Genomic DNA, 17,237 nt, shown 5'->3' on the forward strand with positions numbered 1-17,237 from the left:
TCCTGATTGTTTTCTTGTTTGTTTTGTTCTATTATGTTTGTTTTTATTTTCTTATTGTATTATTATTATTGTTATTTACTATTATTATTAATTGTCTTAGTTGTTTGTATTCTAACAAGGGAGAGAGAAAGAAAGGGTGTAGATTTAAGTATGTGAGAAAGTTGGAAGGATCTGGGAGGAGCTGAGGATGAGAAACTGTAATCAGAATATATTGTATGAAAAAACTATGTTCAATTTAAAAAAAAAATAAACATGGCTCGGTGGGTTAAAGGTTCTTGTATCCAAGCCTGAAATGCTGAGTTTAATACCTGAGGCTCACATGGTAGAAGTAGATAATCAAGTACCACAAGTTGTCCTCTCACTTCAATGTACATACAGTATAGCATGTACATACATACATACACACACACACACACACACAAATAAGTACATACACATATACATTTAAAAAAATAACCTGGAGATAATAGGCATCCATACTTTGCAGGTTATTGTAAGATAATGCATATGTGGTACAGTTAAAATATTGCTTGATGTATATCAAAACATTTATATTTGTTTAATTGTTTTTAATGAGCTAAATCACAGGAAGATATGCAATGCACATTTTAAGTAAATAAGATTAGAAGCTAGATAACAACAGTTTGAGAATTAACTGATGCAGAATGTAGCTCTGAAGAAAAGGGGAAAGGAGGAGTGCAGTTTGCGGTGAGAATATTTTGCAGTTTTGTTTTAATTTTCTCCCTAATATGTTTTATAAACTGCACTCACCTGCACACCTAACTAAAACTATGAATATATGTGGACAAGCATGTATCTCTTCACTAAAATTCTTCACATTAATAAAAACAACACATAGACATTGGGTGAATTGAATGAATAGCTATGAAGATGCTCATCATTGATGATTTTTGTCTTTGAATTCTACAGGTCAAGTCTCCCTGACATTAACATTTAGGTTTGGAAAATTCCTGAAGTTGATCATGAGAAACCACACATCAATTACAACATTCATCCTCCTGGGACTCACAGATGATCCTCAATTGCAGGTCTTGCTTTTTATTTTTCTATTTGTCACCTACCTATTGAGTGTAACTGGTAATTTAACCATCATTACCCTCACCACAGTGGATCCCAACCTTAAAACTCCCATGTATTTCTTCCTCAAAAATTTCTCTTTCCTAGAAATCTCATTTACAAGTGCCTGTGTCCCACGATTCTTATACAGTATTTCAGCAGGAGACAGAACAATTACATACAATGCATGTGCAACTCAAATATTTTTTACAGATCTCTTTGGAGTGGCTGAATTTTTTCTTCTGGCCACCATGTCGTATGATCGCTATGTGGCCATATGTAAACCTTTGCACTATATGACCATCATGAACAACAAGGTGTGCAGAACAATGGTTATTTCTTCTTGGATAGCAGCATTCATGATCATCCTACCACCACTTAGTTTAGGTTTGCGTCTGGAATTCTGTGACTCTAATATCATTGATCACTTTGGATGTGATGCAAATCCTATTCTGAGAATATCATGCTCAGACACATGGTTAATTGAGCAGATGGTAATAGTCTCCGCAGTATTGACCTTCATCATTACTCTTATATGCGTAGTCTTTTCCTACATATACATCATAAGGACAATTCTAAAATTCCCTTCTCTTCAACAAAAGAGAAAAGCCTTTTCGACCTGTTCTTCACACATGGTTGTGGTTTCCATCACCTATGGCAGCTGCATCTTCATCTACATCAAACCATCTGCAAAAGAAGAGGTAACCATTAATAAAGGTGTGTCGGTGCTCATTTCCTCCATATCACCCATGCTGAATCCTTTCATATATACTCTGAGGAACAAGCAAGTTAAACAAGCTTCTCATGACTTACTCAAGAAAATTGCATTTCTTTTAAAGAAGTGAAGTGTGCCCACGTTGACAAATCAAGGTGTCATCTCTCCTTGTTTTTTTTTTCATGATAAATAACAAGCTTTGTACTTTCTTAGATAACAGGCAATCATGTGACCTCTTATGGTTTTTGTTGGTTGTGGTACTTGTGTTGGTAGTGATGGTAGAACTACCCATAGAAATCATGAAACTGATAAGGGGCCATGGGAGCCATCAGCTTTTAAGAAAGGACAGAGAGATACAATTCACAAGGTATGAAGGGGGGAATTGGATATAAAACAGTAAAGGTCAAATGTGGTGGGAGATGGAGCAAAAGAGAGAAGTGGGATTTGAGAAGGCATGATTAACACTGAAAGTCTTCTGGAAAGAAAAAAATAGAAACTTTAGAAGCTTCTTAACATATATACATATATATATATATATATATATATATATATATATATATATATATATATATATATATTAAATAGGATCATTCTATAATGGGGCAAAACTGCTCCTACCACACATCACAGGCAAATAAATAAAAAGCCTAACAGCAAGTATGAAATACCTCTTTTGACCTTGTTGATTAGTGAGGTCACATAGAGCCCCCCAAACATTACATACTACTGCTAATGCTTTTGGTTGCCCTCCAGAAGTAACACCCTGTTGCTGAACACACCAGATGCTTGAGTAACAGAACATAGAGAAATCAAACTTCCAGGAGCTCACCTGGAAGCTTCATGCTTTTGACTAGTTGTCATAGTTCCTGAAGGCATAGTGATGACATTTGGGGAGCAAAGTAATCATCAGTCATATCCAGCTATGAACCTTGAAAGCTACAACAGTTTGGAAAGTTATAATCACTACTGTACTAGTGGCATGAATGTTATGTGAGTAGCCAACCATTTTCTAGCTGGACTTAAGACACTCCACAAATTAAAATTCATTCCCAGTACTGTTAATGAGTCTGGGTAGGTAATAGGCCCTAAGAGAGGACCTATTACTATTCTGCTAAATAGACCTAGTATTAAACCAACTACTAAAGAGAAAGTATTAAACTGATTCCTAAAGACTTATAGTTATACCCATAGATAAGTTTGTCTCTCAATCCTCATCTCAGAGTCTTCTTTTGTGGTAGATGATGAATAACATGAAAACCCACAATTGGCCAAGAGGTAAGAATACACAGTGTTCAGTCCTTAATTGGACATCTAAATCATGCTTCCTCATCCCAAAGTTCAAAGATAGGATCATTATTGAAGAGTATATAAAAAGATTATGAGTTGATTCTCCTCTCTATGCTGTGAATATGTTTTAATACCATTGGTTAATAAAAAGGGGCTGCTATGGCCTATAGCAGGACAGAATATAGCTAGGCAGAAAAATTAAATCGAATGCAGGGGAAAAGAAGGCAACGTCAGACAGATGCCATGCAGCTGTCCAAGAAACAAGATGTGAGGCAACATCTTGTGGTAAAATATAAAATAATAGAAAAGGGTTAATTTAAGATGAAAGAGCAAGCTAGGAATACACCTAACCTATTGGCCAGTGTGGTAATTAAAATAGTTTTGTGTGATTATTTGGGTCTGGGTAGCTGGGAAATGAAAGCACAGTATTCATTTATATGATTGCACCCAATATGGGGCAACACACATACACATATAGCCTAAGAAAGCTTTTTTTAAAGGAGGGAAGCTTCTAGGCCCACAAAAACAGGAATCAATTGGAGCTTCTTGGTAGCTGCATTTTTTTCAGTTAGCCTCTCTTTGTTGGCTGTAAACAGAAGCATAGCTTCTTTAAGAGACAGTTTCCTGGTTTGTGCTGGTGGCATGAATGGCTCTGGTTCTTTTGGAAAGTCCTGCTACAAAGCACTTAAGTGGGTTTTGTGAGCAGAGTGCTATAAGTTGCTGAATGGTGACATAGACGTGCTGTGTCTCTAGAGCTAGGGCAGTTAACATGGCTCACAGAGGCTGTGAACATACCTCTGCCATAGTGACAGGGCAGAGCCAACAGGCAAAGCTGCAGCATTAGCTCTAGCCATACATACTTAACATTAAAAAAATCTCCTGGTCAGAAAGGATTACAGATACACAATAAGACTGAATCAGACAAAAAAGGATCTCTGAATAGGTCACAGTGTTGGATAAATGTACATGGGCTTAGGAGAGAGAGAAGAAAGAATACAGGCAGTCATAGACAAAAGGAGTAAAAGTAAAATAAATATTAAAAAGTAGTAGAGTAAAAATAGTCATGTAAAGATGGAATATACATAGATAATGGATTATGTGTATCATTGTGTTTTCTTTGGACTTTTTGACTGTTAATGAGTTAACTGCTGGGGAAAAAATTGGACTTGCCAGTTCTTGGACTGCCCAACTAAACCAACATATATATTTTAAAGGTATCTTGACTTCAAAATTTGAGTCTAAGGATTATGTTACTTTGGAAAAGAGGTTCTGCTTTTGTTTCCACAGAGGAAGAGAACATGTGGATCCCTTCCAGGCTAATGTAGTTTGATGGAACAAGGCCCACTTAAAGGTCTCCATTAACCCTAAAAGTGATTCGCCCAACAAACAGCATAAAGGAGTTTGGAGAAAACAATGACCAATCATTCTATAAATGATTGTTTATAAATGTTTGTTTTCATTTAGGGGGTTGGTTATGAGTAGCTAATGGTCACAATCAATCTCTTTATAAAATAAAATAAAATAATAAAATAGTGGGACTTTGATATATACATTGGTATGGACTTTGGTTTATTGATTCAAATTTAAGGTCAAGTTTATTATATCTGTGTTTCTACTCTTGCTTAAGGTATTATGTTTATATAGCTCATTTTAAAATGTAATGTATAATTTAAAATTACAGATTAATAGACAGTCATTTATAATAGTCAAACATAGTTACACTAGTTGGGTCTTCTAGATAGACAGAGATATATTTCAGTTAGATAATCTTCAACAATTTAAAGACTTACAGAATATGGCATTTAAAAGGTTTTAAGAACTCAGATTTTTCCTAACAGTGAGACATGACTATTTCTAGCAGCACCAATTACTTCAGAGAGGTTGGTGGGCATTGAAGAAACTTATTATGGAATTTGCCTTCAATGTGACAAGGCTAGCCATTTAAGCAAGAAATTGCTCTTGAGGGACTGCTTGATGGTATGCTATATAAACTGGGCATGCAGGCCCAACATAAAAATGACTACTGAACTTGCCAAAAGAAGGTGAGACAGCCCTTCAAAGTTCCTCCTTCATGAAAAGTTTTCCAGACATTCTGCAGCACACACAAGAAAGTGAACGACAAACTGCCAATGTAGACAAAACAGTCTTCCAAATTTCCTGCTTCATGGAAGAGTCTGCCATATAGCATGGGCCTGTAGGCTGACGGTGGATATACCAATGGTACAGAAGAACTTTGGGTGACTGTCCAGGCAGCAAGATGTCTCTGTCAATTCTAGAGTTTTGGAAGTTGCTCACAATGCACTTCCTGTTTACTTAGGTAATATTGTATCCTTCTGGAGTCTTCAATGGAATTGAAGACATATAGTTATAGTTACAGTTTTCTTTAGTTATGATAAAAGATAAATTAGAAATGAAACTTTATACTCACAAAGATAAAATAGATGATAGAATATTTTCCAGATACAAATAGACTAAAGATTGTAACTGTAATTCTTGCTGGATACCTGTTTTTTTATATGTAGAAGTTAAACCCTTTCTTTTTATTTTGACAGAAAAGAGGAGACTATATGGGATTTCCCTTTGTATGCCATGAATTTTTTATTACTATTGATTAATAAAGAAGCTGCTTTGACCTATGGCAGGTCAGATTATAGCTAGATGGGAAAACTAAACTGAATGAAGGGAGAAAGAAACCAGAGTCAGGCAGATGCCATGTAGCTGCCCAAGAGGCAAGATGTGAGGCAACAAACCACGAGCCTCATGGTAAAATATAAAATAATAGAAATGGATTAATTTAAGATGTAAGAGCTAGCTAGGAATATGCCTGAGCCACTGGCCAAACAGTGTGGCAATTAAAATCATTTTTGTGTGATTATTCGGGTCTGGGTACCTAGGAAACAAAAGTACAGTCTCCATTTACAATGAGTCAGTGGATGGTTATAATAAAACAATGTTTCTTGACACATCAGGGAAGTTACACATATTAACTGACAATGGCTGTGACTGATTGCACAAGGCCCACACAAGATCAAGCCAAAATTAAATCACAGCATGGAAGGGGGAGGTGGTCAGGAGGTCTCAGTCCTAGTTGGGAAGTTATTGGCAACTGGTGGGTTCTAGGAAAGAGATAAGTTTTTTCAGGGATGTGGCCTCTAAAAGGCTACTTATGCTCCAATAGATGACCCTACACCCATGCATATTCTGTCAGTAATAAGTCATATAAATGGAATCAAAGACAAATCACATGATCATCTCAATATATGCATGATGTGAGATTTCCCTCTGTAACATTGATAAATAAAGGAACTGCTTTGGGCCTACAGCAGAGCTATAGGGAAGCAGAACTAGGCAGGGAAAACTAAAGGGAATGCTGAGAAAAAGAAGGCAGAGTCAGAGAGAGGCCATGGAGCCACCAGAGACAGGTGCTGGAAACTTTACTGGGTAAGCCACAGCCACGTGGTAATATACAGATTAATAGGAATTAATTAAATTAATATAAGAGTTAGCCAATAAGAAGCTAAAACTAATGGGCCAAGCAGCAATTTAATTAATACAGTTTCTGTGTAATTATTTGGGGGCTGAGTGTCTGGGAATGAGACAAGCGGCCTCCTTACAACATATGCAGAAAAGGCTGCTGACAAAAATCAGCATACCTTTCTGAAAAAGCCTTCAGGAGACTGGGGAGGAGGGAGCACCGCTAACATGACAAAGGGTACATATGACAACCCTTTATCGTGCTAAATTAGGGAAAAGGGAGCACATCTAACATGATAAAGGGCATATATGACAACCCTTTATCGTGCTAAATTAGGGGAAAGGGACCACATCTAACATGATAAAGGGCATATATGACAACCCTTTAACATGCTAAATTAGGGGAAAGAGAGCACATCTAACATGATAAAGGGCACATATGACAACCCTTTATCGTGCTAAATTAGGGGAAAGAGAGCACATCTAACATGATAAAGGGCATATATGACAACCCTTTATCGTGCTAAATTAGGGGAAAGGGACCACATCTAACATGATAAAGGGCATATATGACAACCCTTTAACATGCTAAAGTAGGGGGAAAGGGATCAAGGAACAGTGTGGGGAAAGTGTTGAGAAAGTGTAAAAGTCAAAGTGTCATGAAGTTTTCTAGGAGATTATACCTCCTGGTAACATCAGAAGCTATATCCATAAAGCCACAACAACAGGACTGACTAAAAAAAATGAGCTGAACAGGGTGACACCAATGAACATATCAGACTGCAAAGAGAAAAATCCACTAGGCCTCAATCCTGCACAAAGAACTATGGGCAACTCAACAAAACTGGGAGAGGTGCCCCTCCCCAGAAAAGAATGCACCAACTGGTTACCAAAAGGTCTGTCCTGAAAACATGCATACAAGCAACATTACGTGGACTCAACAAGTTATATTTGGAAACTTTATGTATAGGTAAATGTATATGAAATACATATACACATGGAATAACAATTAATGAAAAAGAATTTAAAGGACAGTGGAGAAAGGAGGGTATGAAAAGAGGAAAGGGAATGGGAGAATGTTATATTTAAATTAAAATCACAAAAATTTAAGTTAAGAATGAATAAAATTAAGTTTATGAAGGATGAAGCTGCATTTTTATTTCATTTAGAAGGAAGGACACAGCAATTTATTTTAAAATTTATTGCTATGACATTTCTTTTTTTCTATTTTGAAGTATATTTTCTTTATGTAGAAGGTATTTAGGCACATTTAAGATTCTCAAACTTGTTCTTTTTAATGCAATCATGTCGTCATTTATGCATTAGTTACACTGCACACACACTTTCTAGAAGTTATAGCAATATCCTCTATTGTTTACCTAACACTTGTTTGAAGGGAATATTAAATTAATCTTCTAAAAGGAACCTCAAGTACCTGTGTTTCTTGTCTGCTTTTATACTCATAGCAGAATCCCATAGTCCTAGAAAGAAAAAAAGTCCAAACTTAGAAGAGAGCACACAGTTGGCCAGGAATAATAGCTGAAGGCAGTAGAAGCATGTGGAGATGGGCTGTGTTTTTCCCAAAGCTTTGTTGGAGGTACAGAAGAAATTGTCTAGACATGATGTTGGATTAAAAACTAACAACAAGAAATTAGTGGATTACAATGGCGGGAAGGCGTAATCCCCGGTGTACTTTGTTGGGTTTCCCGGGCACGTCAAAATGTCAGGTCTTTCTTCTGCGCATTTTCGAAAGACAATCACACTGTTGATAGCTCAGCCCTTGCCTTTATGAGGCTGCTTTGTCGGAACCAGTCCGCTTTTGGCACATGGAGGCAGGACCCGGGCTGCAAAACAGAAAGGAAATTCCCCCGAAACTGTAATATCTGTTTACATTTTTCTGTGGCTCAGAGAAAAACAGCTCCTGCTGAGTTCAGAGACACGGGCTATGACTTATTTCTTAAAAAAAAAAAAAAAAAAAAAAAAAAAAAAAAAAAAAAAACTTTATAAATTATAAAGGAAGAAGACATCTATACTGTTTAATTTGAGTTTTCTCTACATTGTTGAATTCCATTACTGTGAATGTTGTTTGCTATCTATCTGTTATGCCACACCCAGGTAAATCCGCACTGAAAACCTATTAGATCTACAGGGAATGGTTTAGAAACGGTCAGATGCCATGCTACTCATAGACTTTAACCAGTTTGTTTAAGAAAAAGATTCTGGCAATTATTACTAAGAAATAATATATATTTTCTACTTTTGCTATTTCTTTCTATATGGATATGAATTCTATTAGTGTATAATTTTCAAAAATTTTAAATGTAGTTCATACAAATAGAACATATGGTTGACACAAATAGAATATTTTGTTCAATTACTTCATCAGTGACACCTAGCAAAGATGTTTCAGAGAAGAATTCACGGAACACATACTATGATTGTATGTCTGTCCACATCATTTTCTAACATTTGTTAAACTGGTTAAGGACCTACACAGTTTTGGTGATAATCTTTTTAATTATAAACTATGTGTAAGTTCATCCATTCTTTTTTATTTATTTATTTATTTATTTTGGATTTTTCGAGACAAGGTTTCTCTGTAGCTTTGGAGTCTGTCCTGGAACTAGCTCTTGTAGAGCAGGCTGGCCTCTAATTCACAGAGATCCACCTGTCTCTGCCTCCCGAGGACTGGGATTAAAGGCATGTGCCACCACCGCCCGGCTAAATTCATTCATTCTATACCGTAGGCAAAAAGCGTCTTCTAAGCTTGAACACATTTTCCTGTTCTTTCAATATCTTCCAAATGAACCTGTGAAACCATGGCTTTTTAAGTCATAAAGCTGGATGTCTTCTTTATTTCTAAGATTTCAAAATAACTTTTCATCAATTGATTTGAGCAGTTATCCTGAACTCTTCCTCCCTTGGGTTGAAAAAGGGACATATTTGACAGCTGAATTTTTATGAAGAATATATAAAAACTTAGGTATCTCCTTTTAATCAATTAAATCTATTCTTTGACAATTATGTATGTATATGTAACACATTCTGGTTGCTCTCATCCTGCACCTCTCATATCTCCTTCTGCCCATCCCAGTCAACTCCAGCCCTCTACCAATACTTTCCCAATGTCCATGTCTTTTGGATCTGTCCAGAGATGGAGAGAATAGAGTGAGAGAGGCAGGAGCCAATGAGGAGGGTACTTTAGTATAGAATACGATGAAATTATTTATTTTTAATGTGGAAAGTATTTACACTTAGATATTAACTTCCTTTGAGTATATTTATACTTTTTCAATCAAAACAAATATCAAGCAATGTTTTATCTTTTCTTACCTATGAGTTAAGGTAAACACAGAATTTTCAGAAAATTTTGAATTGCCCATTTGCCAGACAGTTGTTGATTTATACTTAGAATGTATCTAATAAAGTTGTTGTGTATTACTGTCTCTGAGGACACAAGTCCCATTGTTGCTACTGTTTGATATTCTGCCAATTAGTGATTATCACATTCATTAACTGTGTTTGTGTTTGGCCACAAAGGATTCTTTCTTTATCCTCTCCATAGCCATAAAAGACTGCATAATAAAACAGTCACCTTTCTTTACAATTGGAAATTCTTTTTGTCCAGAAAAATTAGAAATTATATACCAAACTACTCTAACAATAATTTTATATGCCTTCATTTCAGTTTTGAAATATAATAAATCAGTTACTATGTTTGTACTAAGATGAAAGCTTTAATGTGAAGCTAACCAAAAGCAGCACTATCTTCTGTAAAGAATTCTCTCTTCATGTACATCTTCAAGGGTTAGATCACTCTTACGTAAGGTTAGATCAGCTTCACCTTTAGGAAAGCAAATATAATAGATGACCTGAAGTCATGACTGCCTTCCAGAGGAGTAAGTATGCTTTACTCTTTGGTTTGTTCTGAAGTTTGTTCACTTCCGTTTTTTTCTTTGCCACCATTCCATTTTCTTAGCCTCTGTAGTAGTCACACTTGTCCATTTAAATATCAGAGGTGGCGAAAAACAATATTGGTGTTGCTGGACAAGAAAATATATATTTATGATGTCATTTTCTGTCCTACAAAAACTAAATATACAAAATAATAGGATTCACTGAAAATAGTTTATATATGCATCCTCAGAATGAATATGGTCGTATCTTATTCGCCCCTTCTCTCCCAATTATTTAATGTGTATAAATCATATCATATCTAAGAAATATGCTCTAATAAGCTCATGAGTAATCTCGGGGACAAGGTAATTTTAAAAGCAAACAGAAGTGACCCACAATGACACTTTCGTCAATCTGTACACAAATGGAAACTGTAATATCCTTCATGAAATCTCCCAAATATTTGCAGTGTTGTAACTTGTGATTACTGAGTTCACAACAAGTAAACTTGAAATATTTGACATTGAAAGTATACCTAAACTGAATTGGTTGATCAGAACATTCATTTCATATTCCGGTTCAAAGTGGAAAAGACATTACTAGTCAGACAAGAGAGAGGGTTTTTAAATCTGCAATTCTGCTAGGAGTTAGGATACAACATAAAAACTTAAGAGCGGAATTTTCATATTTGGACTCAGTTTCTGAATGATCTTCTTTGGAAGGAAGATATCCTAATAATAATGAAGCCTACCTGATTATCAACAAATTGTTTTTTCCAGCACTTGAGTTTCTCTTATTCTGTAGAGATGATTACAAACCAGATGTATTTGTCTGATTATGAACATCTAATGCCTTAATTTGTAACTGCCTTAGAAGACACAACATGCCTCAATCCACCAATTTTAAGAAAATGCATCTCTGGATTTCTTCCAGAGTAGAATTCATAAAACATGAGTGACCATTGAGCTATAAATTTCATAAGAAACCTTTTCTAGCTTGAAAAAGAAAGTAGAATTCTTTATTAACATAGTACACTTAACAGACCAAAATTTTTCATAACACATTTGGAAAGATTAATCTTATCTGGAATTGGGAAAATTTCCAATTGCATTGATAAAGGAGTGAATGAAATTGAAGACAATAACATCTTCAGAAATAAATCTAGAATCTTCTTGACGCATTCTCCAAATTGCAGAAGCCTCACTTCTCCTCTTGTTAATTCACTAGATGAGCATAGAAGGTTATTAGAGGCACTAAAAATTCTCATTTTAATCAAGACTACAAGAACAAAAATATAGTATGCATAATGGCCATTGATTAATGACAAAATAAATTAGCAAAAATGTTAAAGCAAGTTAAGGAGCAAAGAAAAAAAGTAAAATGAAGACATAAATGGACAAAAGAATTTGATATACTGACTCTAACTTATGGTTCACCAAGAATTCTTGGGAAATTATTCAACAAATGATCACAATAATTCCATAAACTAGATATTGTTAAGGATGTTGATGCAAAGAAATTAATGAGAATAGAAAGCTCATAGATAGTTTCTAAAACTTATAAAAGTGCAAGAAATATTCTCTCTATACATTAGTAGATAGAAAAGAATTATAGAGAGTCAGACCAATTACTATAATATTAAAGATAGTCTCAAAATATCAATGAATTTTTGCTATGAGGATCATCTGAAAAGAAAAGTCTTAGAAGTCATTCTATGACTTTATTTGTATAGGTAAAACAAATATGTTCATTTCAACATTACTTCTGCAAACTTTCTAGATCCATTGAAATACATTTCAAAGAATTGTATTGATATTGAAGCTAGTTCTGTACTCCCATGTTCATTTTGTCATCATTAATGGTTCCAATATATAAAACTAAGCTAAAGAAAGAAAGAAAATAAGATACATATGCCAAACAAAATACTGTACAACTTAAATAAGAAAGAAATTCTGCCATTTGTAATAACATATGTGGAACAAAAGGACACTATTCTAACTGAATAAACCAAGTCTACAATGTGGTAATTTAATTTTCAATTTTAATATGATGGAGAAAAATATATATATCAAGATATGGGACTTTAGGACCACATTGTAATTTTATTTTTACTTTTTAAAACCTTTATGTCATTTTCTAATATATCTGTACTATTGTGCATTCCTGATAGCTAAATGGTGGGCTGCCTTCTCTCCACATACTTGCAGCACTTGTTCTCATTCACTTTTGATATAGTAATAAAAGTCTTCAATGTAAGACCTAAAACAACAAAATAACCCAGAAGAAAACATAAGAAAAGGAGCCAGACAAGATGGCACCAAGCTAAAAAGTTTCTGCAAACTAATGGAAAATACTTAGAGAGGTAGAAGACAAATTACAGATAGGGAGAGAATGCTTACCAACTAAAAATCACACAATGGAACAAATGCTTAAAAATTTAAGGATCTCAATAACAATTTAAAAATCCAATTTTAAAATGCACAGAATATGTAAAAAGCGGTAGGGATGGCCAGTGCAGTCATTTCTAATTATAAAAACATCTCCAATTATAACAAAAGTACAAACTAAAACCACATTATCTAGAGTTGAGGCCTCATGAACTTTCCCCTCTTATGTCAACATATTTATTGGTGTGGTCATTGTTTGCATCTTGCTTGGGCTCCTGTGTTTATAAGATTTCAAGGATGTTGATTCTCTGACATTTCTAGAAGAAATGATTCCACATCAAACTCCTTGTTCCTCTGGCTCTTACAATCTTTCCAATCTTTCTGCTCCTTCTTCCACAATAATTTCTGAACTTTAATTATAGGAGTTGTGTTATAGATGTTTCCAATAGGACTGGGTTCCACAACTCTGCATTTTGATTGGTTGTAGTTTCCTATAATAGTTTTTTTTTTTCTGTTGCAAGGATGAGGGGTAGGAACTACCCTTATGTGTGGGTATAAGGATAAATATTTAGAATGTAGTTAGTGATTTCCTGGTTTAGTAAACTGGAGGTTGCATGTTCTTCTCAAGAGCCATGACATCTCTAGCCCTAGAAAGTTGGTTAAGGTTTCAAGTGGTGGGCAGGAGTGCAATTAGAGAGTTGTTGGTTGCCACCAAGGTATGCATCCCATGATTGTACCCTTAGATTTATCATGTCATGTGGTCATTATCATAATTCAAAGTGTTGGAGTTGGGCAGGCCAATTGCTTGTTTTTCTTCCTTGGACAAGCAGCTAAGGAATGACAATGTTTAAGAAATCATTTTCCCCTGAGAATATATTCCTCAATTGGTTATTCAATTACAAGTGAACAGACCTGAAATTATATACATACAAAGAACATTATACAGACTGAGCAGTTTGTATTTAATATTTAGAAATATATTCACACATATGTAACAATAATTAAAGATGGAGCCATGAATTTGAGAGAGAGTGAAAGGATTCATAAGAGGAGTTGGAAGGAGAAAAGGGAAGATAGAAAAAAAGATAAAAACATAATTATTCTAACTTCAAAAATTAAAATATATTTTAAATAAATTTTAAAAGTACAATATCCTTTCATGGAGACTCTTATGAAAAGATGAAAAATAAGTATACAAAACATTTTCCTTGAATTTTTCTCTTATACATAACCTAAGATAAATGAATTAAGTGAATTGTTTGAGGGCATTCAGATACAAAAAATAAATCGTGAATTTAGACCCTCTAAGTCGATTTAGAGGTCCTTAAATTGGAAAACGGTACCATACATTTTCCCCACAGATATGAAACTAAGGATCATTTTCTTACTTCAAGTTACTTCATTTAAAAAAAAACCCTCCTAAGTAAGAATCAGAAGCAATTTCCTGAAAAGTGAATTATGCTACACAATCATAGCACTTGGATGAAAAAAAAGAGCCATGACGGAAATGGGAATGCGATAAGGAATTCAGGAAAGTGTAAGATGATGGATCTAAGCTATAAAGCCTTTCAGGAGAAAACAGGTCACGGCCTTATATTCAGCAGAAAATGCAAATTAAATAAAGACTGAGTTGTGCTTAATTAATGAAGCAAAAAGTGATAACTTTGCCAAAATAGTTTAAAGCACACTTAGAACAAATAAGTTCATGTATTAAGTGGAAAGTGGAAAAGCGAATAAAATGTACAAATAGGATATAAAGGAAAGGGAAAGGGAAAGGGAAAATAAACGTAAGAAATGACCTACTCTCTTGATGTGATATTACTAGCTCACACTCTCATATATAATGAAGTATTAAGACTATCTCAAACTAAACCGAGGTGAATCAAAAACAGAATAACAAGAATATAGCTCTTCGATTGTGACAGCATATTCTCATTCCCTGACTTCCCTGCAGGGAACTGAATAAAAATGATGACCCAAGCATGCACATGGAGAGTAAATATGCTGCTATTGAATATGTTTTAAAAAATAAACACAGAGAACTTCATTTTAGAATTTTATATAAAAATATACCTTTATTGAAACATCTTCTTATAAACATATCAAAGGAAAAAATCTTCACCATCTAGAAAACATGAAACTTGCAGCCAGTTAGGGACACCAGGGCTTTCATCAATAAAATCTAGTAACAAGGTGAGTCAGTTCCACACTTCCATTTGAAAAAAAAAACAGATAATTCTTTGTATAAGCCTGTATTTTTGTTTGTTTTAATTTGTTTGTTTTTAATTTATTTTTATTGAGCTCTACATTTTTCTCTGCACCACTCCCTCCCTCTCCCCTCCCCTCAACCCTCTCCCAAGGTCCCCATGCTCCCATATTACTCAGGAGATCTTGTCTTTTTCTACTTCTCATGTAGATTAGATCTATGGATGTCTCTCTTAGGGTCCTCTTTCTTTTCTAGGTTCTCTGGGATTGTGAGCTGTAGGCTGGTTTTCTTTGCTTTATGTTTAAAAAAACCACTAATGAGTGAGTACATGTGATAATTGTCTTTCTGTGTCTGGGTTACCACACTCAAAATGATGTTTTCTAGCTCCATCCATTTGCCTGCAAAATTCAAGATGTCATTATTTTTTCTGCTGTGTAACACTCCATTGAGTAAATGTACCACATTTTCCTTATTCATTCATTGGTCTAGGGGGATTTAGGTTGTTTCCACATTCTTGCTATGACAAACAATGCTGCTATGGACATAGTTGAGCATATGTCCTCGTGTCGTGATTGAGCATCCTTTGGATATATACCCAAAAGTGGTATTACTGGGTGTTGAGAAAGCTTGTTTCCTAATTTTCTGAGAAATCACCACACTGACATCCAAAGGGGGTGTACCAGGAGTGTTCCCTTAACCCCACAACCTCTCCAACATAAGTTTTCATTAGTGTTTTTGACCTTGGTCATTCATAGAAGTGTAAGCTAGAATCTCAGAGTTGTTTTGATTTGCATTTCTCTGATGAATAAGGATGTTGAACATTTATTTAAGTGTCTTTCAGCCATTTTAGATTCCTCTGTTAAGATTTCTATGATTCTGTTTGTACTTTATTTTTATAATGAATTATTTGTTCTTTTGATGACCAATTTCTTGAGTTCCTTATGTACTTTGGAGAGCAGCCCTCTGTCTGATATGGGATTGGGAAGATCTTTTCACACTCTGTAGACTGTCGTTTTGTCCTTTGCTTTACAGAAGCTTTTCAGTTGCAGGAGGTCCCATTTATTCATTGTTTCTATTAGTGTCTGTGCTACTGGGGTTATATTTAGGAAGTGGTCTCCTGTGCCAATACATTCAAGTGGACCTCCCACTTTCTCTTCTATGACGTTCAGTGTGGCTGGCTTTATGTTGAGGTCTTTGATCCATTTGGACTTGAGTTTTGTGCTTGGTGATAGATATGGATCTATTTTCATTCTTCTACACGTTGATATCCAGCACCATTTGTTAAATGTGCTTTCTTTTTTCATTTGATATTTTTTGCTTCTTTGTCAAAAATCAGGTGTGCAAAGATGTGTGGATTAGTATCCAGGTCTTTGATTGTGTCCCTTGGTCCTCTTGTCTTTTTTGATTGATTTTTAGTTTGAAGTCTATTTTGTTAGATATTAGGATAGCTATACCAGCTTGTTTCTTAGGTCTATTTGATTGGGATTATTTTTCCCAACCCTTTACTCTGAAGTGATGTCTGTCTTTGAGGTTGGGGTGTGTTTCTTGCATGCAGCAGAAGGATGGATTCTGTTTTGCATCCAATCTGTTAACCTATGTCTTTTATAGGTGAGTTGAGTCCATTTATATTAAGGGATATTAATGACCAGAGATTGATATCCCCTGTTAATTTAGTTTTCATTGTTGGTGATGTTAATTTGTGTGTTTTTCCCTTCTTTGGGATTTGCTGCTATGAGACCATTAATTGTCTGTGTTTTTGTTAATGTAGACAACTTCCTTGGGTTGGAGTTTTTCTTCTAGTCTTTTGTGTAGGGCTGGGTTTGTGGCTAGGTATTGGTTAAATCTGGTTTTGTCATGGAATATCTTGAAATTCTTTCTTCCATTGCTTGAATTCTGCTGTTTATGCTTCCATTTGTGGTTCCTGATCATTTTCTCATGATTTCTGTTTCTATAATTCCCTTGGCTTGTGTTTTCTTTATTGTCTATATTTCAATTTTCAAGTCTTGGATAATTTCTTTCATATGTTTGATTGCTTTTTCTTGGTTCCCTTTAAGGGATTTGCTGATGTTTTCCAATTTTTTGTTTGCCTTTTCCTCCATTTCTTTGAGGAAATTTCTCATTTCCTCTTTAAGAGTCCCAAACATTCTCCTGAAGTTATTTTTTAGGTCATTTTCTAGCTTCATCTATATTTGGT

At 34.9% G+C, this 17,237-nt stretch overlaps 1 protein-coding gene across 1 annotated transcript; it reads left to right on the forward strand.

Moving 5' to 3' along the window:
* Nucleotides 1-983: 983 nt before the first annotated feature.
* On the forward strand, nt 984-1,922 carry LOC119803425 (olfactory receptor 6C68-like). Its single transcript, XM_038314729.1, has one exon. It carries the CDS (start codon nt 984-986, stop codon nt 1,920-1,922), a length of 939 nt encoding a protein of 312 aa, XP_038170657.1.
* The last annotated feature ends 15,315 nt before the right edge of the window (nt 1,923-17,237 follow it).

Source organism: Arvicola amphibius, chromosome 17 (genome assembly GCF_903992535.2).
Source record: "Arvicola amphibius chromosome 17, mArvAmp1.2, whole genome shotgun sequence".
Taxonomy (NCBI): Eukaryota; Metazoa; Chordata; class Mammalia; order Rodentia; family Cricetidae; genus Arvicola; species Arvicola amphibius.

Coding starts and splice junctions, on each gene's coding strand:
- LOC119803425 (XM_038314729.1), top strand. CDS start 984: ATGAGAAACCACACATCAATTACAACATTCATCCTCCTGGGACTCACA.